Source organism: Dromaius novaehollandiae, chromosome 3, assembly GCF_036370855.1.
Source record: "Dromaius novaehollandiae isolate bDroNov1 chromosome 3, bDroNov1.hap1, whole genome shotgun sequence".
NCBI lineage: Eukaryota > Metazoa > Chordata > Aves > Casuariiformes > Dromaiidae > Dromaius > Dromaius novaehollandiae.
Window position 1 is genome coordinate 65,194,151 of NC_088100.1, and position 25,281 is coordinate 65,219,431.

At 40.8% G+C, this 25,281-nt stretch overlaps 1 protein-coding gene across 10 annotated transcripts in view; it reads right to left on the bottom strand.

Moving 5' to 3' along the window:
* NHSL1 (NHS like 1) overlaps positions 1-25,281 on the bottom strand; it is a 187,003-nt gene that overhangs the window by 54,651 nt on the left and 107,071 nt on the right. The window contains exon 1 of one of the 10 annotated variants that reach the window (XM_064509052.1): positions 18,534-18,747. The exons of the other annotated variants lie outside the window; for them this stretch is intronic. Within the exon in view, the coding sequence (XP_064365122.1) occupies positions 18,534-18,732 (199 nt within the window). The 5' untranslated portion in view covers positions 18,733-18,747. Of the gene's footprint in view, positions 1-18,533; positions 18,748-25,281 lie in introns of those variants that run through there. 10 annotated transcript variants of the gene reach the window in all.

Genomic DNA, 25,281 nt, shown 5'->3' on the forward strand with positions numbered 1-25,281 from the left:
AAAAGGCGCAAGATGCAGTGCCAAAGACCAGGCTCAAAGCCATGAATTTAGGAGACAGTATCATCAGCAAAACTGTGTCTGTCTTTCACTTCATTTTACAACAGCTTTTAATCCCTGACTAGTTAAACTGTTTTTTCTCCTTTTCTCTGACAGACTTACTTTCATTGGGCTTGCTTTGAAGCCTACCAGTAATGTTGCAAGAGCAGCAATTTAGTTTCTAGTAAAGACCATGTACATCCTTGACAGGCAGAGGAGAATGGAAAATGAGTGATGACCTGCATATGGACTGCTCGAAAGCCTGCAGCCATTCCTTCACTCCTCTCCTTTCTCTGCCCTCTTTAGAGGGAGGTTTCCAGCTGACCTGTTCTGTAACAACCATCTGGGACAACCACCCCTTGACATTCACAGCAACAAAAAACAGTGGTGGCTGGGCAGCAATCTGGAAATACTCAGCTTGCACAGGAATATTTAAAGCTGGCCACTGGGGCTGTATTCTTCTGTTCAACCCTCACTCACAGCCTAACACCCAAAACCTCTCCCCTGTGCTGCCGATCTGTTGAAGGAACTGAGGCTTTGAAAACCAAATGTTGAAAACGCACATACTTGTGTTGTTCGTAGGCACACATTGCCACTGAGCCCAGCAGCAGCACCTATGGCAACTGTAAGACAAGTTACAAAACACTGTGCAGTTAATGAATCGGTGAATCAATGGTTTTCCTTAATACTACTGCTCATCAGCCTATGGAGATTTTTTAATATCAAACTCTGAAAGTAAAAAAATAAAACGTAATAGTTAAAAAAATTCATTCCTCCTCCCCACACAAAGCAACAGGAATTTGACCATTTATTTTCATGAAGGAAAGATAAGTCCAAGACTTTAGTTCACGCAATGAGTGACACAAACTACTAAACTAACAGATGCATCATCAGCTCAAAATCTGAACTTTACATTGTAAGACTTAGCCATTTTATTCAGACAACAGAAAACCCTCCATAAAACAAATCTATAGCATTAGTGATGTTTGTGATGAGAAAAAAACTAAAAACATACAACTTCAATTGCACTGCGAGAACCATTCCAGTGAGTCTCCATTTAATAAGCTAAAGGGAAAATAAAAATGCTGGAAAGATGCACTCAAACCAATCAAGTTAAATTAGTTTGCTTTTTGGAGACATAGCAGTCACTAGCTCAAAAGGAAGTTTCATCTATGCCGTTCTCCAGCAGCTCATGGGACGACACAGTGGGCAGAAGCTGGGCACTTGTTTGCAGCGTGTCTACAGGGACAATTTGGCGCACGACATACTCAGGATTGCTCTCCCAGTCACCTCCCATCCATCCCCTCCAAACAGCTGCTGCCACAGCTGCCACAGGGCAGCAGCTATTAGGCTAAACGCAGAACATCCTCCGTCACACAGGCTGCACAGATGCGTCCAAGTGTCTACAGCGAAAGCCTGAACCAGACTAGCGTTAAACACTTCCTGTGGGTTACAAGGTTTTGGATCTTAAAATATATATCATAACTTCTACCTGAGATTTTTGTTGTTAGGTAAAGAAACATTAAGCACCTGAGATAAGAAAACCCAAATCTGGCTCTGCCCAAGTTTTATTCCTGTTCCGGCCACCTTCACCCATGCTGTCAACCATTCGCTACTGCTGAAATGGACTCGAACTCCCTCTCCAGCCCTGCAGACAATAGGAATAAACAATTTATGGTTATAAGGGGGTCCTTCATCCCTTCAGAGCCAATCACGTCTGGCCATCTCCTGGCATTTTTCATGAGAACAAAAGTGCTCCCTCCACAAAGGCACTCCCGAGCGGCGATACATCCAGCTGCCCTCCTGTCTTGAACCCAAGGCGTTCACAATGGCTTCTTTCAAGACAACCTCACTCTTGGTGAAGCACGATACTTCCTGGACTATGAAATTACAATTCATTAAACCTGGGATGATGATGAGAAGCAGAGCGCAAGGGGGAGAGGGAACAAAGGAGGAAAAGTATTTTATCCCAAAGCCACCATAAAAGAAAAGAAGGAGCCGTGCCCCGGTGAACTCACAGGGGAACTGCGCACAAAGTCTGTCTCCATACAGGCAATTACCAAGCAGGTATTGCTTTAAAGGAAGTACCCCGACAGCTCCCTCATTTATTCATGCTCATAAGGGATTACGGCTGCAGACGCTGGGAAACAGTTTGCATGGTGGGGGGAAGGGGGAAGAATAAGGAAGATGAGAAGGAGAAGCAGCACAACCTAAGCAAGACAGGAGAGAAAAGCAGCAGACTTTGATTGATCTGATGAGCCTATTTAGGTCACAGCACAATAAAGCTAATTCATTCCTTTGACAATTCAAAACATCTTTCCACAGCTCCTCTCTCATGCAAACAGATCACCAGAGAGAAAAGGAAGAATTTTGGCAGAGCTGCATGGAGATAATGCCACAATTTCTTCTGGTTAGGGCATCTCCTGACAAATACTTTAACTACAAACAGTAGAACCAATAGCATTTAGTGCATGTGGAATTTTATTTTTGTTTCAACTTGCATGGCACAAACCTTTTCCTTTGGCCATTGCAGCACCTCAGCTAAGGCAACATCAGTTCACAGAAGAATATTTTTGTCTGTCCATGAGAACAGGCTTTCAAAATTCCATCCAAAAAATATTCTCATTTTAAATTCCAAACTAACTTTAATGATCCTGTGCTATGGCTTACCCTAAAGACCCAATCAAAAGCTAGAATGGCTGCAGCAAATAAGCCAGTTAGTACAAAAACTTGACTTTTATTTGCCCCAATAGCGCATCATAGAGAAGATTATACTTTTCTGAATCAGTGATGCTTAAAATTATCATGCAGACAAGCTCACATAGGTCTTCTCATTTATTCATTCTGTAGGACTCAGTGTGAAACCAATGAAACCAGATTACAAAAATGCTATTTCCTAACTTCTGTACTAATAGTCTCTTCATTCAAATTGCAATTCCATGTCTGGCAGCTGTGCATCTGTTGATCCACACTAATATCCAACAGCCGTTTTAAACTAATCTTACTCTGCATTCTCTTTATGGAACACATTCCCCACTCATTTCACTTGTTTAAAGATCATAGAAAGAATTTTTGTAGCATATCTCAATCTCCCCTCCCAACATTGCTCTTGGGGATATTTTTATTTCTATACGGATTATCCTGATATAAGGAGTCAGTAGATTCACATTTTTTTTCTTCTTTCGGCTGACTGTCTTAATATACTCAACGGTGAGTTGCATTTAGTTCTCTATATTCTGATATGAGATACCTGCTTTTAAAATTGAGCCAGTACATTGTCTAGTTTCCTAAGAATTTGGCAATCTATAAAGAAAAAATGTTTAAGATACTTGCAAAAAAAATTTATAAAATTACATAACTGTTAGTGCCAAAAATCATATGCAAGTTTCTCTCTCTCTGTCCCACATAGTGATTTGAAAAAAATGCCGTTTCTTAGTTAGAAACTTCCCAAAACATCCCCTTAAAAGATTAGCTGTGCAATAAAATAGGAAAATAAGTAAAAGCTAAGGTTCACAAGTAATAAATGAATTTCAGCACTTACGACATTTGGTATTTTCCCTAAAATTCTAAGACTTTTAACAAAATCTGAAAAGCTGGGCATGTTCCAGTTAAATAGTAGCACAATCTACCTTGAAAATCAATACTGTAACTAAACTAAAGCATTGAGACCATTTAATAACCACCTAATATTCTGTTGTTGGAGAATTCAGTGATGAATCTTCAGCTCCTAAGGAAACAACTGAACCAACATCAGTACCAAAGCATCTCCAGAGAATGCCTTTGGCTGGTCAAGGGTGCACTGATCTGAGGCATGATCAAATATCAATAGATTTTAAAAACAAATTCTAAGACCACTTTTACGTGGTCAGCACCTTCTTATTGGAACCTCTCAATATCACAGAATCACAGATGGGTTGTGGCTGGAAGGGACCTCTGGAGACCATCTCATCCAACCCCCTGCTCAAGCAATCTCACCAGGAGCCTGTCGAGGCAGCTTTGGAGTAGCTCCAGGCATGGAGACTCCACAGCCTCTCCAGGCAACCTGTTCCCGTGCTCAGTCACTCACCCTCACAGTAAAGAAAATGCTACCTGGCTTTCAGACGGAGCTTTCTGCATTTCAGTTTGTGCCCCTTGCCTCTCGTCCTATTGCTGGGCACCACTGAGAAGATTCTGGCCCCATCCTCTTTACACCCTCCCTTCAGATACTTACACACAGTGATAAGAGCCTCCCTCCACCTTTCTTCCCCAGGCTGAACAGGCTGTGCTCTCGCAGCCTTTCCACGTAGGAGACATGCTCCAGGCCCTTCCTCATCTCAGGAGCCCTTTGCTGGACTTGCTCCAGGAGCTCCACATGTCACTTGTGTTGGGGAGCCCAGCACTGGGCACAGTCCTCCAGATGCGGCCTTGCCAGGGCTGAGTAGAGGGGGAGCATTACCTCCCTCGACCTGCTGGCAATGCTCTTCCTAAGGCAACCCAGGATACCACTGGCCTTCTTGGCAGCAAGCGCACATTGCTGGCTCATGGTCACCTTGCTGTCTACTGGGACTCCCAGGTCCTTCTCTTCCAGGCTGCTTTCCAGCAGGTCAGCCCCCAGCCTGTGCTGGGGCGTGGGGTTAGGCCTCCCTCCATGCAGCACTCTGCACATCCCTTTCTTGGATGCCAGGAGGTTGCGCTCTGCCCATCTCTCCAGCCTGTTGAGGTCCCTCCGAATGGCAGCACAGCCCTCGGGTGTACCAGCCACTCCTGCCCATTCTGTATGCTCAGCAAACCTGCTGAGGGTGCACTCTGTCCCTTCATCCTGGGCACTGAGGAAAAAGCTGAACAATCCTACACCCAGTCCTGACCCACTACATGGGTGACAGCGCTAGCTACCAGCCTCCAGCAACACTTTGCGCCACAAAGCACAAGCCTCTGAGCTCTGCCATTCAGCCAGTTCTCAGTCCACCTCACTGGCCACCTAGCCCACACCTCCCAGGCTTGCCTGGGAGGACGTCATGGGAGATACTGGCAAAAGCCTTCCGGAAGTCAAGGGAGACTATATCCACTGCTCTTCCCTCATCTACCCAGCCAGGCATCCCGTCATAGGAGGCCATGGGATGCCTTAAGCACAATCTCCCCTTAATGCCTCTAAAATGAAAGGTTAGTCTCACAAATTCATATTGCTATGTGGTTGAACTTTTGAAATTTTCTAATGTGGAAGCTACCTTAAAACTTTATTACCACCTGCTTGATTAAAAGAGTCAGAGATGCAAACATCCTTGTTATTAGTTACACATAATAAGCAGCCAAAACCTTATAATGTGCTGTGTTTGATTGCTAGAGAAATGCATCTAACACTGTTTAAATGCAACTAAGAAGAAGGTGCCCTTACAAGAAACACCTTCAGAAAGGAGTTGTGAGCACACCAACTACTGAGATTTTTAATACTGTTGCAATGGTTTTAGTAAAAAGTGGGGGTATCACACAAACACCAATACCACCAAGGCATTGCCATCTACCTCATGAAATGTTAAGAAAAGAAAAAAGAAAAAAAGGGGCGGGGGGGATTTTCTCCCCTCCCTTATTTGGTCTGACATGTCTGTCTCCATTTCCTGGCAGGAGGGGAAAAGCGAAGATTCCTCCTTCTTTCTTGTTTTAGAATATATTCCCTGCTCTATTCTCTCTCTTCTAGCTGGAGAACTTAAAGAAAGAGAAGTGTAGCTGTAACATGACAAGAAGTTTAACATACACCATTTAAAAATGAAAGGTGTTTTTGTCAATGTGCCCCAAAAAACAAACTCCTCACAAAACTATAGGGTAATGAGGAAACAAAAACCAGAACCCAATTCTTACATATGTAACTTCCTAATACCTTCAATATCTGTTTTGCCAATAGACAGTTCATAGGACTGAGCACTTGCTCCGTATTTTAATTAGAACAAATTCATTAAAGATACTTATTTTTAATCACAAAATATGTCTCTTCTGCAATCTTTGGTTTACCCACTACGCACGAAATGTCAACTACACAACAGGCTTTGTAAGAGGTGCACAAGTTTAAACCTTGGCATGGCAACTGCTTAGAAATATTTCTTCCATTACTCTCACTACTTGTATTTGAAAACCATAGAAAGTGTGCAACTCTAGCATCATCACCACCACTTCAGCACTAAATGGATCACATGTGATAAAATCTGACACTACTTCTTCACAGTAGCTGTTTCCAAGTGGTGAATTCTCACTTGAACTCAACTGAAAATGCAAGTTTAAAATTCAGATCAACACTGCTCACACTAAACCTACCAAGATATTTTTAAAAGAGCTTCTAAATGTATAATCTTGCCAATACATTGCAACTTTGTGGCTTCCAGCTCTTGATTAGAGACTGGAGACACCACAAAAACAAATGCATAGACAATTACGCAGAGTCTAAAAATAAAAAAAAAATTGTGTGCAGAAGTACTGTGGCTTTTCCAGCCTAGGCGGTAAGCTTAAAACAATGAACTGTCTTGACAGGCTCAGTCTTTTTTAAAGCATATCAGTATCTGTTATTAAAAAGACAGTAAGAAAAAAGGCAAAGAAATAACAGTAGTTAACTACTACTAAGCAAAGAACTATAAACAAACCCTGGTGTCTTGAGATAGTTTATTAAACTATCATGAAACTCAGCAGCTCTATTTTTAAACTATACACAATGATCCAAATTAAACTTTCAGTTACAAATTTGTCCAGAGGGTTGTTAATTACTGACAGCTTGAACTCTTACAGATTGGAACTAGACAGTATTTTGCATCACAAATTGTAGAGACAAGAGAAGGGGCTTAGTTTTAAAAATAATTTGATCACGGCCACATGGTAAAGTCAGGTGAGAAGCCCTGACGAGACACTTCCAGCAGGCTCCCGGAAAGGTCTGACTGTGGAGGACACCTAATTTGAATGTAAGGAAGGAGGTGGGAGATGAATGTGAACAGAGTTGACACCCTTAGGAAAGCACATCAATAACACCACAGCTCTGTTTTCCCCAGTTTTTTCTGCAAAATGTATTATACACGAAAAACCCCTTGCTTTTTGCCCATCTTTATGAATGATGATAAAAGCAGTCGTAGTCTTTGGCATCTTTCAAGGATGCTGCAACACAGCACTGAACATAATTCAATCTAAGTTCATTAGAGGTCGATAAAAGTGTCAGCTAACAGTATCTCCCTACTTTACCACCATGCTAGAAATTACCTATGCTGAAACACCAAAGATTTACATTTTTGTTTTTAAAGCGTGGCTGGTTTGAGTAAAATGATTCAAACGATAGCCATTAAAACTACCTGAAACATTCCACAATCTCTGCTGTTCTATAGATAGCATACAACCTATTCCAGGAATAAAGAAATTAAAACACTGTATTTGCATAAGCACTGAAAGCACTTCTTTTTATGCCATAAAATTAGCATCCTGCTCCTCTTCTGATTAATTAAGTCCAACTAGGACAAAGTAGCATCACACACAGGAAAAGAAGTGACACTCACCTTCAGCTACTGGATATAAAAGTGTCTTTGATGCTACTCAATTATTTAATCTAACATTGCTACCACCATCTGCTTGGGGACTTGCTCACACAGAAGCTCACTGTCCCTGGTCTAGCTATGCCATCACGTTTGTGAAAAACGTTTGACAAACAAAAGGACAACCAGAGACATTAAAAATTGTTGCTGAAAAAGACGCCAAAAACCAAACAACATGAGAGATCATTCAATTTGAAGGGCTGTTAAATGTCTTTGGAGATGCTACCCAGATACAAGTTTAATTAGAACTCCCTGGAACAGATCATAAAATGGCAGGAAAATGTTTTTATGAAATTGTCCATATTTTGGGGCATTGGCAAACATACTCAGGGAGGAATCTGGCACTAGCATGAAAAATAGTACAGAGGAGCAGAGAAGGAAGACCACAACTGTGGTGCATAAAACTTCACCGTTCTTAGACTCCTTGTCAAAACATCCAAAGTACAATGGACAAACGAAAAAGAGTGCTAAAGTGCAGCAGGAAAGGTCATACTGAAGGCATCATGGTTTGGATCAGCAATCAGGTGAGTGTGTGATGAGACATTCAGGGTGAGAAGAGCATGGCCAAGGATCCCGCTTGAGTCGCTGTCTGTGCACTCAAGGCAAAAAGACGACATCACACTTGAATAATTTGCCTCTTAACCACAACTGCTACAAGTTGTTTTCTCTTCTCCACCAATTCAGTCTTGAGCAATAGCAGCTCTCACTAATCTGATGGGGATAAGATCTCACTAGTAAACTAGATGTTTGCCAGCGTACTGACAAACAGTTTTCAAACAAAAGAGAAGAGCTACAATCTAACAGCTACGAGCAGCACTTTGGGGAATTCTACCTTTAAATTAATAATATTCAGGCTACAGCCTGTCTGCATGCGTACAGGAGACATGCGGAGGCTGATTAAGTAGAGTTCTGACTGTAGAAATGGCATCATGGCATTTCCTATTATTCTCTTTCAATGACTCCAGGTCAAAGCTGGTCAGTTTACAAGAAAGATGCTGTTTATGTAACTGCTTTAACTGCAGGCACTGCCCGCAATACAAAACTCGAGCTGTGTCTTTCCAATTCATGTATCATCCCCACAATCCAGATCCTATTGCAGTGTATTATAGCATCAATTGAGATGTAATTGTGGTGAGCCATTTGAAGCACTTTTCTTGTTAAAAAAACAAAAAACTTCCCTCCACCCCCAAGATTTCTGCTTAGGCATAACAGTTTCAGCATTATTATTTTGTTTTGTACCCCATATTCTTAGAACAGGTTTGATCCAGTCTGCTTTCAACTTTGATTAATTTTTTAATTGTGCAATCTTTGCACCTTCTTTTGTGCTTTCCAATAAAGCTTTGCAAACTGCATTTTTTATTTTTGTGTTGTGCATTAATTAACAAAAAGGATGTTCATTATTTTTTTAAAAAACAAGTATTAAACAAGCTCTCCCAATCCCAACTCTTCTAAGAGATTTAGGAAAAGCAAACAAAATGCCATCTGTTGGCAATGAGGTTGGACTAAGCCTTTAGTATCAAACTATTCTTAGACTCTTTAGAATATCCAAGTAGACAGATTTAATCAACCACTAATCAACCACTGCTAAATCATCTCATATTCCAGTTCCAGTCCCATGCCTCCTTTCACAAAAATAGATGTATTTCTATTTTATCCACTATTAACTCACAGCTTCTTTTCTAACAAATGAATAATCTCCACATAGTTCTTCCTCCAACCAAAATAGATGACCCTTCATCAGTTTAAAAAATCCCAGAACTGATTGCTAATCTTCCTAAAGATGTGTGCAGGAGGAGACAGGGGAAACGCACCAAAGGTAGACCTCAGCTTTTTTGCTTTTTTAAGTTCCCTTTGTACATATCACATTGCTTTTTCATATATATGAAATGTGTGTGTAAAAATGTGTGTGTGTGTATATACATATATATATATGTACACACACACGTGCATGTATGCATGTACATGCGCACACAACACAAAGCATGCAGCGAGAGGAGCTGCAGTTTCCTGGTCAGGAGTAAGCAGAGTTGGAGGTGCCTTTTCAGAGGTTACTGATTACAAAATCACACTCAGCGACACCGCATTACATCTTTACCCTGATTTTCATTCCTGAAGCTCATCCATGTAACATGGCTGCAATACAATTAAGCTTTAAAAAGTGGAAGAGAGATCACATTCCCTTCAATTACATTTGAACACATAGGACATACCAAGTGAAAATGTGAACAGGTGCAGACAGCAACCAGGCACTAAACATTTCCTGGTACAATTTTATGGTTCAACTGAGCAGACACGTCAACATCATTAAAAACTATGCAAAAGGCAAACTGAAGAGGAGAAAATGTAGCATATAAGGAAAACACAAAGCAAAACATCCTCTGCAATAAAAAGTGGAATGGAACTGAAGCTGACCATTTCAAGTTAAATACTATTTAAATAACAGTGTAAAACACATTAACATTTGAATGACAACAAGAGCTAAGTATAGTTCTTTTTTCCATTTTATTAACTTAAATTTGCAATTCGAAATGAAAATAGTTGCCATGGCGAAAAGTGAAAGAATAAGAATTTATTGCTACTGGCGCCTGTCTGCTAGTAGTATCTGCCAAGAGGCAAAGACTGCCATCTACAGGGAGCCACTGCAGCACCTCCCCCCAATTTGCCCACAAGTAAACAATCATGCTGAAAGACCTACTAGACCATGATAATTTAAGTCTGGGGGTGAAAGGAGAGAAGTCACTACTTGTGTACTCACAACCTACATTTTCTGCCTGACAAAACTGCTGCGTATCCCCCTGGCAGCGGCTCTTGTATTCACACAGCATGAAAAAAAAAAAATTAAGTACAGGCCAGCTTTACAAAGTCTCATTTTCAGGGAGAACATCATTCAGCATCCTAAAAGACAACCTGATGCTAGATACATGCAAGTGACCAGTTTAGTACTGTTTGGGTTTTGCTGTAGGTATTTTGGACAGACAATATCTAGTTTTTTTTTGTTTTTTTTCCCCCCACTGTCTACCTCAGCAAGAGGGTAAAGAAGCCCAGTTCTGCTCAAGACTTACCGCTTTTACATAAAAAGACACTGCTACAACTTGCAACAAAAACAGATAAAATACAAAAATCAACAAGTTCCGTACTCCTTTAGGCTCTTCTAGCATTGCTCCCAGGACAAGCAATTCCAGGCAGAACAGATGCATCCATCAGTACAAAAAGTGGACGAACGCAAACACCCACGTGCCAACAAGACTGGCTTTAATAAATTACCAAACAAATTCAATGCTAGCTTGTGTAGTACTTTCACAAATACACAGTCATCATTAAAGGCACAAGCCTTTCTGCTCAAATTTCTCCCACTTTTAAACACAACTGACCTAGTAGGAAAAAGTTGCAATTTCTTCTAAAAATTGGATCATATTAACAAAGCGCATGCACCTTCTCATTCTGATATTTGTTCTTTGAAGATACCACTCTGCTAGTTCATTTCCTCTTTACCACCACTAAGTAGCCTTCACTGCGCTCTCCACAGACTCCCATATGCTTAAAATGAATGCAGTAATTAATATGCAATTAATAAAATGGTGTATCAACTGCCTTTGTTCACAGAAGCAGCTGGTCTGCATGTTAGAGTGTAATTAGACAAATTAAGATGTACTGCTTCTGTTTGCAGATGAACTGACAGCATCACTCATGCTTAAATGTCACTAAGCCTATTGGCATTTGGGATTCTTTTTTTAAGCACGTCTTTTTTATTAACACTTAAAGGTATCAATGAACCAGATTTACACACCACTAGCCTATAGTGACAGAAAAGTGCAAGTCTGATTTACCTCACAAATGTTTGCATAAGCCAACCAAGAGTTAATGAGAGATCTTTCTCAAGGATTCGGTGTGCTCCAAGTATCACAGCCTCAGAGCATCGCTGTACAAAGCAAGTGACTTTGGATTAGGGACAAAAGCAGATTGGATCTGTAACTGTGTACAAGGAAAGGTTTGAAAATCCTGAAGCAATCTGCAAAGGATCAGACAGTATGCATATTTTTTAATGGTTTGTCATCACATCAGTTTAGGGAAACAACAGAGCATTAAAAATCCTTTGTCATCTACTGAATTTTCGATACGGATACTATTTCCTTTAAAAGACACTTGTTTGGCTTAGGCTGGAGCAGTGTCCAAAGGAAAAGGAGTTTCAGGAAGAGCCCTGAGCTCTTCAGCAGCTGAGTGCCAGAGCAAAACTTGGTGCCTCCAAGAAGCAGGGGGCCAGCACGGCACCAGCGTCCAGCCTGCCACGAGGCCCGAGCCTCCGCCAGCCCAGCCTCCTGCCCGCACCCAGCCGGCACCCACCACCTCCCTGCAGCAGCGAGGAAGCCCTGTTGCAGGTCCTTGCCACCCCAGATCTCATGGTACCAGCTCAGCACTGCCTTCCGTGGAGATCAGCTAGGAGAACTGGACACCTTCACCACCTGGGGCCTCCTAAAGAGAGCCCGATGCCCCTCGAGAGCCTGTACACACTTTTTTTATTTGCTCTTCACTGGCGCCGTAGCGCACAGCTGCATGTTGTTCCTTTTGAGCACAATATACCATCTATCATATTTACTCCCTAAGTTTGATTATACCGTTTAAATCATCACTTTACTACATATCAGGGGCTCTGCACAAATCGCAAGGTGGATTACTCAAATTCAAATCAGGATAGCACGTGCCATACACAAAGCACTGAACATAATACTTGAAAAAGAGAGTATTTGTAAGGCAACATACCACTGCATCCTTCCAAGCGAACACTGTTGGAGCTTCTGCCTTCCTAACAGTGCGACAAAAAGCTAGGGAAAGGCAACTGGAAGAGACGCAGTTGGCACAGGAAAGATAAGGGAGTGGCAAGGAAGCCTTTGAAGATTTTTACTTTTAGTGAACAAGAAAAGACAAGTAATCAGCACGATTTCTGTTGCAGGAGTGCTGGGAACGTGCCAAAAGCTGCAGAAGCCCTCTAACACCACATGGTGTGCACAGGTGCACAGCCTTGCTCAGCAGCTAGCAGCACGTGCTTGGAAGTCAGCGGTCTGCAGTCCTGGAAAATGGGCTCCAAAAAGGGACAGTGCAAAAAAACTGCCTCACTAATTAGAAAGTTTTCTACTCATACTCCTCCAGTACAACAAAACACATTTCCACTATAAAACCTGGCTGCCTTTTGTCACTTCATCTCAAAGAACTGGCCTGTTTGGAGGGGTCCAGGGGGAGGTAGGCTATATGAAAGATGGCATAGTAAAATGGATTTAGATTATGCTCCTATAATCTGTTTCTGATTGCTGTGTGACTCAATTAGCCAGACTGATACAGGCAATCCTTAAAATGCTTGTGCTTTTTCTGTGGAGTTCAACATTCTCCTCACTGTGTTTCAGCTTTAATCTGATTTAAGTCTGATTTTTTTTTACAGCACTCAAAACCACTTACTGACTACAGACCTCTAGATAGAGCAACTCTGAGTAAGATCTGCAAACATACTCTATTGTTCATAAATTCCATGAGTTTTAATCAAATTAAGTCCTAAAGAGCCAACTCATTCTACCATTAACCACCATCCACAGCCACATGCTTTCACATCTCACCTGTTTCAGATGTGGATTTGCAGTTATGTTGCTCCACCTTCTTAATTACAGGAGATGCTCACTGCTCAAATTGCTGAAAATACTGCACAAAAGATGTCTCTGACCTTTCTATTTTTTCTAAACTCTTCCAGATGCACTCGAGGGATGTTAATGAGTTCTGCATCAAAACCTCCCCACCTCTTCTTTGTGCCCACAACTGCCACACACCACCGCTTCTTGTTTAATAGCATGCAAAGAAGAATGCATAAAACTCATCCACAACAAGTACCTCACTGTAACAATGAACACAATTACTATGTTCACACCTAGCAGCGAGCAGCCAGGCAACACACCAAGGCCTTCCTACTCATGTCACTGATTTACTTTTCACCAGCTATTTTACAACATCCCAACATCAGTCTCTTCTTACTCAGCATATTCCAAGTTTACATCTGCTGCGCTGCTTCTTTCCTCTCTCCCTTCACCCAATATATATTTGTGCATGGCTTTCAAAAGGGCTTATGAGTTGTATCACAACAGCTAAACTGTGCACGGGAGACCGGAGCAGGGCTTCCACACACCTGCCCAGAAAATGACAGAAACAGAGGCAGGGAGGCGTCTTCTGCACAGCAAATGCAGTGAACTCATAGCAGGATAAGTCCAAAATGCCATGCATGCATTGAAATGTCCATCTGCATATGCACAGGGTTGTTTTTAATCCAAGACTTGAAGCTATTTCAGACAAACTGACAAGCTCCTTTGTTTTGCAACGTTTTGGTAGGGTTTCTCGGCCAAGTGAATAAAATTTCCAAGAAAACTCAGGCATAAGCTAAGCCCTCATTAAGAACATGGACAGAAAGTGCTAGGGATTTTTTTAAAGCACATAAAAATCATATTCAAGTTACCAGCTTCGTTTAAAAACAAAACAGTATGCATCAGCTGTTACGGTACAAGCTAGATCCATCAGAAAAAGCTGGGAACTAGGATAGCTAGTTGCTTGCATAAGGCTTTGTAAGTAGTAATTATGGCTATTCACTGAAAGACACTGAGGCCTTCTGGCACTTGTGACATAAATGCCACAAAGGCTCACTCAGTGCTTAGCAAGGCCCAGGATTTAGAGAGATGCAAAGCGATTCAGTCTTTGTTTCACAGTGCTAAATAAGTAGGCAAAGAATGAATCCTTCTAGAGTCAGAAGTATTCCAGAATTTTTCCAAGTAACATGCTTTAATGGGGAAATTTAAATCTTATAGCTATGGGAACAGAAACTGGGGGGGTGGGGGGAAGACTTACATTTCTGAAGAGGGAACAATAAAAGATGCAATAATAAAAGATCTAACATCCTATTAGTTTAGAAATAGTCATTATTCTTTCCAATTTTATTTATTTTCACAAAATGCATATCACACAGAGAAGTCAAAAAGAGAGCTTTATAGTGAAGACTGAGCTGTTGTCCTCAGAAAGGGTAACGAATGAAAAGGAATAAAACATTCTTTCATGAGCTAGTGGGCAACAAAACACTGGGAAAAGTCCCAATAACAGCAGCTACTGTTTAACAAACATTAAAAGTAATCCAATAGCGCAGCTGGCTTCCTCCCAAATCTGCAAAAGGAGGGAAAAAAACCAAAATCATCACTAAAATTTCATTGTCATGAAAACCAGACAGATGTAATATGCTATTGTTAACCTACCTAAGCTGTTGCATCTTTAGCCTTTCCTAATTTGATAAAACATGAAGAAGTAAAGCTACGCACAAGAGGTGGGCAGTACTCTAATACGAGGAGCTAACAGCCTCCAAAGGTAACAGTCATTACTGACAGGCTCAGAAACCAATTCAGCAAACTTTTTTTTTTTTTTTTTTAATAATAATAATAGTAGTAACTCCCTCCTGTTTCTGACAAACCCTATCAGCACCTCAATCTGACTTTTCTGCAGGAAAACCAGCTAGTGAACACTTAAAAACACTGGAGTTAGTCTGTAATCATAAATAAGCATATGATGATGACAGTGTCTCCAACACTGTAATACTGTTTTTCTTCCAGGGCAGGAAGGCTGTTAAAAGATGTATTCCCGAACTCTGGCTGATTTCAGCCTTTTAATGTCTACTTAAAAGAAGTATGCCGAAATGAGGCCAAGCTGGTCACACAGAACCTTCATGTCTCAGTATCATCAATTTAAGTTTTATTAGGTCAATTGATACAACTGAAGAAGGGAGAAGAGAGAGAGGAAAAACCCCCACCACCCTAACACGGTCACTTGATTGTTACAGCTGTGACACTACAACATAAAAGAATACTTGGCTCTTTTGCAGTAGAAATGCTGTAACGTGTCTGGGAATGCCTGCGATTACTGCCATAGAGTGGCTAGCTCCCCTCTGCAAGGATATCCTCCAGCCCACGAGAAAGTGCAGTCACCTGACTGACTGTATTATGTTGTCAAACCACCATAACACCACAGAAGGCTTTTTTTTTTTTTTTTTTTTTTTTTTTTTTTTTTTTGACAGAGTAAAGCAGTACTGTGAAACCTCTCGAAATGCAGTTCTCATGCCGCTCGATAAGGACCCCAAAGGGAGGCTTTTATCAACGGAGATAAAGCTCAGCCAATAACCACCTGCTGTGCTCTGCAGTTATCACTTAACCTGTCCCCCAGAAAGCACCGCAGCTCTTAAACACTTTTGTTCCTTAAAACAAACATTAACAGAATGTAAAAGCAACACAAGTCTCCCTATCTCAAAGGGAAATAGTACCTGTCCAACAAATAACGTTTCTAACTTAAGGCTTAATTGTGTTTCCATTCTTCTTTTTCTGTGGACTGGGAATGAATAAAAAGAAAAGGGAGCCAACAGGGCAAAACTGGTATACCAAGTGCTCACTTTTGTACCACAGTGGGATATCATCATTGAACTACAAGCAGTTTTACTGAGAAAAGTTGGGGCAGTAAGCTGCTACAGAAGGTTAACTGATGTTTCCGTTTAGAGGATTCAACATAAAAATATACATACTTCCATGGTTCGTAATTTGAAAAGAACAAATAAAGTGAATGGGATCATACCAGACATCAGTGAAATTCAACTTAAAGGAACCCACAAGAAACTCTGTCTGAAACATAAAAGTTTATCGCTGGGAGCAAAAACTATTAAAAAAAAACACACACTCTAGCAGATCACAAGCCAAACAATTCAATTGCTTAGATATGTGCTATGTCATAATTCAACAGAATTAAACCCATGGGTGCTCTTTTTTTAATAAGAATTGAAGGTGTTTCTCTCCTCATTAGGAATATGTTTGAACAACAACAAAAACTGAATGCACCTGGACAGGAAGAACAGATGCTCCCACTGCATATACAGGAGCTAAATCACACAATTCAGATATGCTAAAAACTTTACAGGTAATTCTTTCCACAGCTATTTATTTGATTTCAATTCATAATTCAGAGTTCATTAAATTCTCACCCAATCACAAGAACAAACTAAACAGTGCCTTTAAGTGACTCAGTTGTTTAAAAGCAAAAAATCCCCAAAATCACGTTTCACAGCATCCAAACTTTTTAAATGCAAAAAGGATTCTAAGACTATCTGTATATATTTAATATCTCTTTCTAATAATGTAATAACATAAATACTGTCCAAATTTGGCACCATTCCTTACTCCTCTCTCTCCCTACTCATCTTCTGAAGAGTTTTATAATTTATACTCAAACAGATGCTAGAAAGGGGAAGAAAAAAAATCCTTTCCTCACACACAGCACAAATAGAAGAGACAGGCTGCAGGTAGCGACCAAGGCTTTCCAAATGCTCCACGTATGCTCTTTAATCCCTTTTCTCATACATTGCACAAGCAGGCTCCAGCTGAACGGCTATTCCAGGTACCTGAGTCCAGCTGCAGGAGAAACGCCTCCTAGTGCACTAAAAGAAGCAATTCTGAAGGCGAAGTTGACGATTTAGCCTGCAAGTTTCAGAAACGAACTAAAATATCATACAGAAAGAGCGACAAAATTGTTTTGCCAAGGCTGCTTGCAGCACACGGGACCTTTCACAAGAGCATCACTGGAGCTGGTTCCCAGCACTTTCGAGCACCTACACGTGCTCTAATCAGCCATAGCCCCGTCAGATTTTTCCTCCCAGTTCCTATGTTATAGAGGCCATAAAATTGTACACAAAAGAGGTATTTTAATTCCCCCCTCTGAATGAACCAGAACTGGTCCTGTGCTCTAAAATACAAAAATTCAGCAGATGAGCTGACCAGAAGAGCGAGCGTGGTGTTTCCTCCCCTGCCTTTTAAGAAATTACTTCCTCTTGAAAAGGCCCAGAAAGCTCCTGTGGTAAATGGCACTCCTTCCACAGGACGGGACACCAAACATAACCTGCTTAGCACTAAATAAATAATAATACAATACAGACAATTGAGATGCATGTAGTTTCACTACTCAGTGTTAGGGTTGTGGATAGAAGGTGATTTTTCCGTTGCTGGTAGTAACCAGACATCATCAGATGATCAACATGAGAGCAATGAGCAAAACAAAATCAATACAGTTGCAAATTTATTAATGCTTTTTTTTTTTTTTTTTAATAAGTCTGGTGCAAGACAGGCAGCTGGCTTTTGCAGGAAAAGCTTTCTTTGTCATGTGAAATTTCTCCCCTATCGCCCTTCAACACGCTTTTCTGAGCTACCTTTCCATAAAGAACTGGGTGCCCCTGCTTAGGTGCTCAGGGGAAAAAAGGGAAGGCAAGCAATGAGAGGCTGAAAACAAAACAGATGAATATTACCACTCTCTGTCCTATTCCTCCCTGTCTGTATTTGCTAATGGAACTTGAAACTATACAGATTTTAAATAAACAAAGACTCATCACAATTCAGAGGGAAAATAACCTTAGACCTATGGTTATTCAAAAGGAGATTTCTTTAAACTTAAGTACTCATCAATTGCAATAAAATCTGTGAGTCTGTTGGACCTTTTCCACATTTTCCTGACCTTTCATCCACTGATTGTTTCTATAGTTTTTAATTAGTGCCATGTCAACAGCTCCACTCCTCTAAAACAATAATTTTGCTGAAAAGCAGTATTATGGAACTGAAAGCCCAAGACCTCTCAAACACAGACGTATCATGAGCACAAAGACAGTGTCATGCTGTATTAACTTAACAGTCCCACCAGACACAATATTTATGCGCATGCTTCTGAAGTAGAAATCTATTTCTTTCATAAGAAAATTCTGTATCCTCAAAAAGAATGAAGAAAAATATGAATACTTTCCTCATTCATAAATCTGTTTTACTAAATTAATATTTAAAAACACTAATTTCCACCTTCCTCCTTAATAACGAAAACACAACGCTGAACTACCGAAACCATTCACAGAATGGACGTGACCTTTCTTACTTGGCCAGAAGGAGTTGTCGTCTTTGTTCAGCAACTTCTTCTTGAGGCGCCCGGGCAGCCTGGTATGACTGTTCCCCATTTTGCTGGAACACAGTGGGGTGAGTTCATCTTCATCATCGTTGCCGGTGGCCTGCCACTTGCTCCTGCTCAGGCACCCGACCATGGGGTCTGCGGGCAGGCAGTGCACATAGGCAATCATTGTGGGATGCTGCTCCCGAGGATGGCCCTGCTGTCCCCAGTGGCTACTTGGGAACAGAAGGGAGTGGCCTGCTTATAACCCTTGAGCGGACACATTCAAAAGATTACGAAGGGAAAGATTTTCTCCTCCTCCATACTTAGGCAAGCTAGCTATTGGGTTATTTTGCAAACTGTTTCGGACAGGATTGGGGGGGGGGAGAAAAAAAAAAATCTAATTAAACAGTTGTCTCCAGCTGCTAGATTGCTCCACTGCTAGGCTGCGTCTCACAGCAAAGAGCAGGAAACGACTGGCTGCATAGAGCTGCGAAACAGAGTCCTCTGCCACAGACTTACAACTTCTTCCTTCCTGCTCCCGCCGAAGTCTGTTGCTTCTCTTAAGCTTTATCCTTTATCCCCGATTATTCACCACCCTCAGAACAACAGGTACTATGGCCATACACAGATGGTCATATCTGAGAAGCTTATCTAAAGCTAACCTACCATAATCATTATGACACTAACAGCTACAGAATCGTAATTTGCCAAGAATCTGACATGAATAAGAACATTTAAATTCTTCCAGAATGCAACAGCCGGGGGGGGGGGGGGGGGGGCAGAATAAACGAAAAAGTGTTCAGATATCAGCACTTGGACTGTGGTAAGGATATTCCCTTTTTAAGTCACAATCATAATATTTGCTACTAAAATAAAAAAAAAGTATCTTTCAGCTTAGACTACAGCTGTATTTATGATGAATATTAAGAACAATCATTTGTATCAGTTTGCAATCACTTAGTACTATATAAACAAATGAATCCTCGCAATGCCTCTAGAAGATAGGTATTATTCCTATTTAAAGATGAAGATACTGTCTCAAAAGGACTTAGGGCAATCTCAAAGGGACTTAGTGACTTGCCCACACAGCCAGGATTAGAATTGAGCTATTTTCACTGTTTTAGCTTCATGCTCAATCCGTTAGTTCAGGACACCTCTCCCAAACACTGCAGTACTGAGGAAGTTCCCACACTGGCAACTGCATCAACCCTGATCTCACCATCCCCTGTATGACTTTTCTTCAAGAAAGGGCACTCTTCCCAGGACTTTGAATTGGCTGCAATGGCCCAGTGAGATAGGGACAGCAAGAAAAGCAGCACTGACAGACAGGCATCCCAAACAAATATTTGTCTTCAGCACTTTTTTTTTTTTTACGTTTGCTTTTTCACTTTATATTGTTTGAAAGGTAACATGAGGGGATATCTGCTTTTAAAAATGCAAAGTTACCAAAATCCTAAATAAAGTACAACTAACACAGCCCAATTCTTAGACTGCTTCCGTAACTCTTGTCTGTAAATGCTCTGGTCACATGCCCTGCCATTCATGAAAGCAAGTCCTCTATAAGTAGAAACACAGTAATGTCAGGTAAGCATTTATATATTTTAGGAAACACTTTTTCTGCTATTTGGCTGATCTCTAGAATAAACTTTTGGGCAGAAACTCACTGAAAAGTTCAAACGCACATTTTTTCTTTCTCCCTTACACATACATGCCCCTACTGCTGCCACGGTGCTGCCGCATCTCCAGGCAGAGCCAGGGGAACGACGCACGCACTGGCGGCCCGCAGGGCACTGCGCCAGCATGGCATCAGGGGTCAAACAGGCAAAAGATGAAGCACAGCCCTCTGCAAAAATGGACTCTAAGTGCTGGCAGAATTAGAAAGTCAGCAAGAAACTGGCGTGTTTGGTGTCTGCGTTTCATTTAACCTTCTATTTCTTTGCACAGAGATCTGAGCAATTAATTTTCACTATATGGTGTTTTCTGCGCACCTCACGCAGTGGAATCTCAGAAAACCTGCAAACAGCTGAAAACAGGTCTTAGAATGAAAGGTGTCAGATAACTTTAATAAATAGAAATGCAACCAGCCATGTCTGTATTTAACATTTCTTGACAAATGGCTGTTTCAAGCATCTTTAAAAACACAGATGGAACAGAGAAAATGCTGCAAGAGCATGGGTGATTGCTATCATCACACCTAGCACATCTGTACATACAGAAGAAACTCACAGTCATAAACCAAATGCTGGTACCACGGTGTTTGAGGCGAATACAAATTCACAAAGCCAAGTAAATTTACTCATCAGACTATGAGACAGACAAACTGTGATTAACACTAGCTGAGTTCAACTCCCTCATCAACCACACTGGTATTCTTGTGTCTGCCTGAATAAATTAATGTCTAGACAGTTTTCCTAAGTGTGGAATGAAGCTCTGAGAAGGCTGTTAGTTAACCAGTTCGTAAGCACTCCGGATTAAAGCACCCCAAATGGAACAATAAAACTCACTGATCTACCCACTGGGCCAGCTGTCTCGCCCTTTTCCTTGCCTAGGATTACGACGGTCTCAGCAAGAGTCATTCCAAAAAAAAAAAAAAAAAAAAAAGCACAAAACTTCTGAAAATCAACAGTCTATTAAGAAAGAGTGCATTGGTTTTCATCTCTCCCTGGAAGGCTTGCAGACAGAAACAATGTCCTTTGTTAGACAAGAATACAGCTGGATTTACATTATACTACTTATTCTAATGACTCCAATCATGTTATCAAGTTATATTTCCAAAGGATATCAGCTGATATTTGCTTACTGGCATATCTCTATGCAATTATAATATAAAGCTTAGGTACAGATATACACATCAAAATAATAATATTATGTAACATGCAATGTAAACACAGAAGCAAGGAGATAGGGGAAACGGACAAAATTCAGTGTTTAGTGAACTCAGACGTTCCCAAACACTTAACAAGATCACACAGGATAACATATTGGCCTGGAGACCCAATAACATTTAGCATGCACTTTTCTGGACTACAGACATATTCCATTAGCCCTGTTTTCAATGTGTGCTCATGAAGTAAGACTGATACACGATAATGGGATCAGGGCTGAAATCCAGTTTAACAAGTATATTTACCATATGGTAGGCATTAATGTCCACACAGTTTTTTTAATGAAAGAATAAATCTGCTCTTCCCTGAAGTCTGAAAGACCTTGATTAACATGTATGATGTAGGGTTTAATGATGATTGTGATCTCAATTATTAGCAAATGCAAAAACATAAAGCGGTAGATGTACCATCTCATGCAAGAAAGGCTTTTTGTACATTGCCAGTTATATCCATTTCCCCCTTCCAGTCTCCCCAAAACTCCTGTAAAAAGGTACAGTTATTTTATTCTGTGGCTATATGAAGGAATAAACTCCCTAACTTTGATAAAGCCTAATTTTCACCCAAAGTCTTACCATAAAACTTCTGATTAAACTTCATATTGTTCTACTGCAGCTATAATGCTGTTTTATTTCTTTTAAACACACAAAAGTGAGGCTGTTCATTTTTCTCAACTTTGAGCTGTTATTTATATAAATGATTTCCCCCAAATAAAATGTTATTTCCTTTATTACTCTTTTTTTCACCCCTTTTAAAAACTAAATTGAAAGAAGTAACACATGTATGAATTCTCTGAGCAGAGAGTTCAGCATGCATATTCATCTTTTTATCCACATACGTCATTTCTGCTTTACAGTCAGGCTCTATTAGGGAGAGCTTGAATAATTAGGAAGAAAATCAATTACATTATACTGGAAACAACATTAGGTCTAAAGAAAAAAGATCATTAAGAGTTTGACAGACTCCCAAAACTGTGACCAACTCAGTGATCACAAGAAACGAAGTAAAAATGCAACCAAAGGAAACATCAGCCCCTGCTGTGCATATATGCTGAGATCTAAAAATAGCAACAATACTAGTGACATATTACACGTAGACACATATACAGAGCATACGGAATACATATTATGGAAACACAGGGGATTTAGAAGCATGAAGTATGGCCATGTCAGTCCCACTTTGTTATCAGCATCATCTTTATGAATATGCTAAATAAGAAATTCTATCATCAGGCTTTACATAGAATACATAGATCCTTTGGACAGAAGGAAAAGAGAAACATACACAAGGTAATAAAATAATGGCACTTGTATGAACACTTATGCACAACACAGCGAAAACACCAAAAGCAGTAATTACTGCTGCAAGCGCAACAGCCACATCTGAAATTAAAGGGAGTTTATAGAAATCCACAGAGATAAACTTTGCCCTCATTAGACACTGCTTCTATTTTTAACAGCGACGGGCTGATACATTCTGGAAAGGGTTTCCTGCTTTTTGGCGGATCAGCTGGAGGTTGTAAATAGTAATTACAGTTATTTTTAAAACATATATACACACACACATTCCTGCTACACTAAGCATATTTTCTTAGAGCCATATAACATTAACCAAGCCTTCCAGCAACTCTCTGGGACAGGAGGTGTCCTCACTTTGCAGAGGGACAGCCTGAAAAGTGGTAGCAAGGAGGCAGAAGCGCCCAAGGTCGGGGCACCCCAGCACCCCCACGAGCTGGGCATAGCCTGGCTGCGTTTGGGAGCTTCTGCCCTCCAAGTGGGGACCCTGCCTTTTCCTCGTGCATTGCTTTAATGCATCTTGAGTCATATTCATTAAAGGAACAAACAGCAGACGAAAGCTAACACACTTCAAAACCAAGGAAAAAAACCCTGAAGTTATTGTAATTCACTTTTTTATCCAAAGATGAGTATCTCAAACAGGAAGCTACCAGGATGCATCAGCTTTACAGTTTTTCAAGTAACTCAAACAGCCCAATAGCTCCTACAATGCCAGGAGACATCAATGGGCAGGGAAGATGAAAGGGGCAAGGGAGTGGCTGCAGGCCCCACAGCCAGGATGTGTCCAAAGCCTCACGCTGCTCAGAAAATCTCTCTCCCCACGATCACGTTTGCGTTCACTAGCATTAGCTCCATCCCCTGCTACTTTCATGGAATTATTTTTATCATGCTCGTGATCACACACATCAAGCTTTTCATTTTTTATTTTAATTTTTTTAAAAGAGCGAGCAATAATGTATACACACCTAAAAGACCTTGAATGACATGATAATAAAAAGCAGCAATAAAAGTACATTTTGTAAAGAGCCTATTGCTGACAGTTGTGTGCACAACAAACAGGATGCAGCCCGGGGAATGTAAGGGCACCTGGCTAACTTAATTCCTGGTATCCAAATAGTCAGCTGTATATTCAAAGTGTTATTCTTTGGCAAACCTCAGCACCCTGCAGGAAGATTGAATTTGCAAATCTATCAATACAGCAGGCACCCATAAAACTTTGACACAACAAAAATAACAAAAATTTAAAGTAAAAACAAACCAAAAGGAATGTGAGGAATCAACGCCTTGGTGGAAACCAAAAAACCATTAAAAAACCCTCCTGAATTAAGTTTCATGCTTTCTTGCACTCTCTAATAACTATATCCGTATTACCAAAACAACTCCTCTGGTTTCATATTCACTTTAATTTCAAAATTGACACCCTTCCCATTAAAACCATACAGAGATTGTTGCATATGCTTTTTGTATCTTTGCTTCTATCAACAGCCTTTTCAGTCTCTTCATATACAAATCTCCTGTACTTACTGTGAGAGGGTCTTTTCTTACGATCTGGAACAGCCTCTCCATATCTCCCGCTTCATCAACTCTGAATACACCCATTACCCTTTCTTTTATCTCTTAATTTCATTTTTGCTTTGCTGTTATGTAACTGTTTTCCGTAATTATTTTTAATCCAGTAAGTATTTTGATACACAGCACATATGTAAGACACCAGAGGAGAAAAAAACACTTTGCATTACATTACTGGCAGTCCCCGGGCATTTAAAAATACACTTATGTATTCCAATTATTCATCTTTACTTCCAATTAGAAAGTCTTCTTAGGAGCAACAGTGTCATATGCTTGATATTAAATCTTGATCACTGCTTTGGAATATTTAAACAAGCAAACAAATAAAGCCAGCTGTATAAGCAGCAGGTAAATGAGAGAAATCTTTCGGCGCTTTTCCATTTCAGCTCTGTGGCCACATGAAAACAAGGCTGTGCTTGCGGGAAGAGGGGGCAAAACGTGCAGGAGAGAAGACAGGATCACTAGAGGGCCCGAAGCAGCCTGATAACTGTTCTAAGGAGGCACTAGTGCTGGTGGTGGTTAAAACAGCAGCTCTCCTTGCTGCCTTATTGCTGGGGCTAGGACCTGTGCAGCTGCTGCTGCAAGCACGACGCAAAAGCTGCTCTGCCAGTGGCGGGGGAGGCTTCTCCCAGCCTGCAGCGCTGGTGAGCAAGGTGCGCTCTCATCTGCGACAGGCGCTTGTTTGGCAACTTGGATTAAAGGGCGATTCAGAGTTGTGGTCGGATCACCAGCATTAGACCTCCGTGTTAAACTCATTACCATGGTAACAGAAAAAGGGAGGAGGTTAAAAAAGAAAAAAAGAGAGAGAGAGAGAGAAGAGAGAGAGAGAAGAGAAAGAGAGAGAGAGAAAGAGAGAGAGAGAGAGAGAAGAGAGAGAGAGAGAGAGAGAGAGAGAGAGAGAAGAGAGAGAGAGAGAAAGAGAGAGAGAAAGAGAGAGAGAGAAAGAGAGAGAGAGAAAGAGAAAGAGAGAGAGAGAGAAAGAGAGAGAGA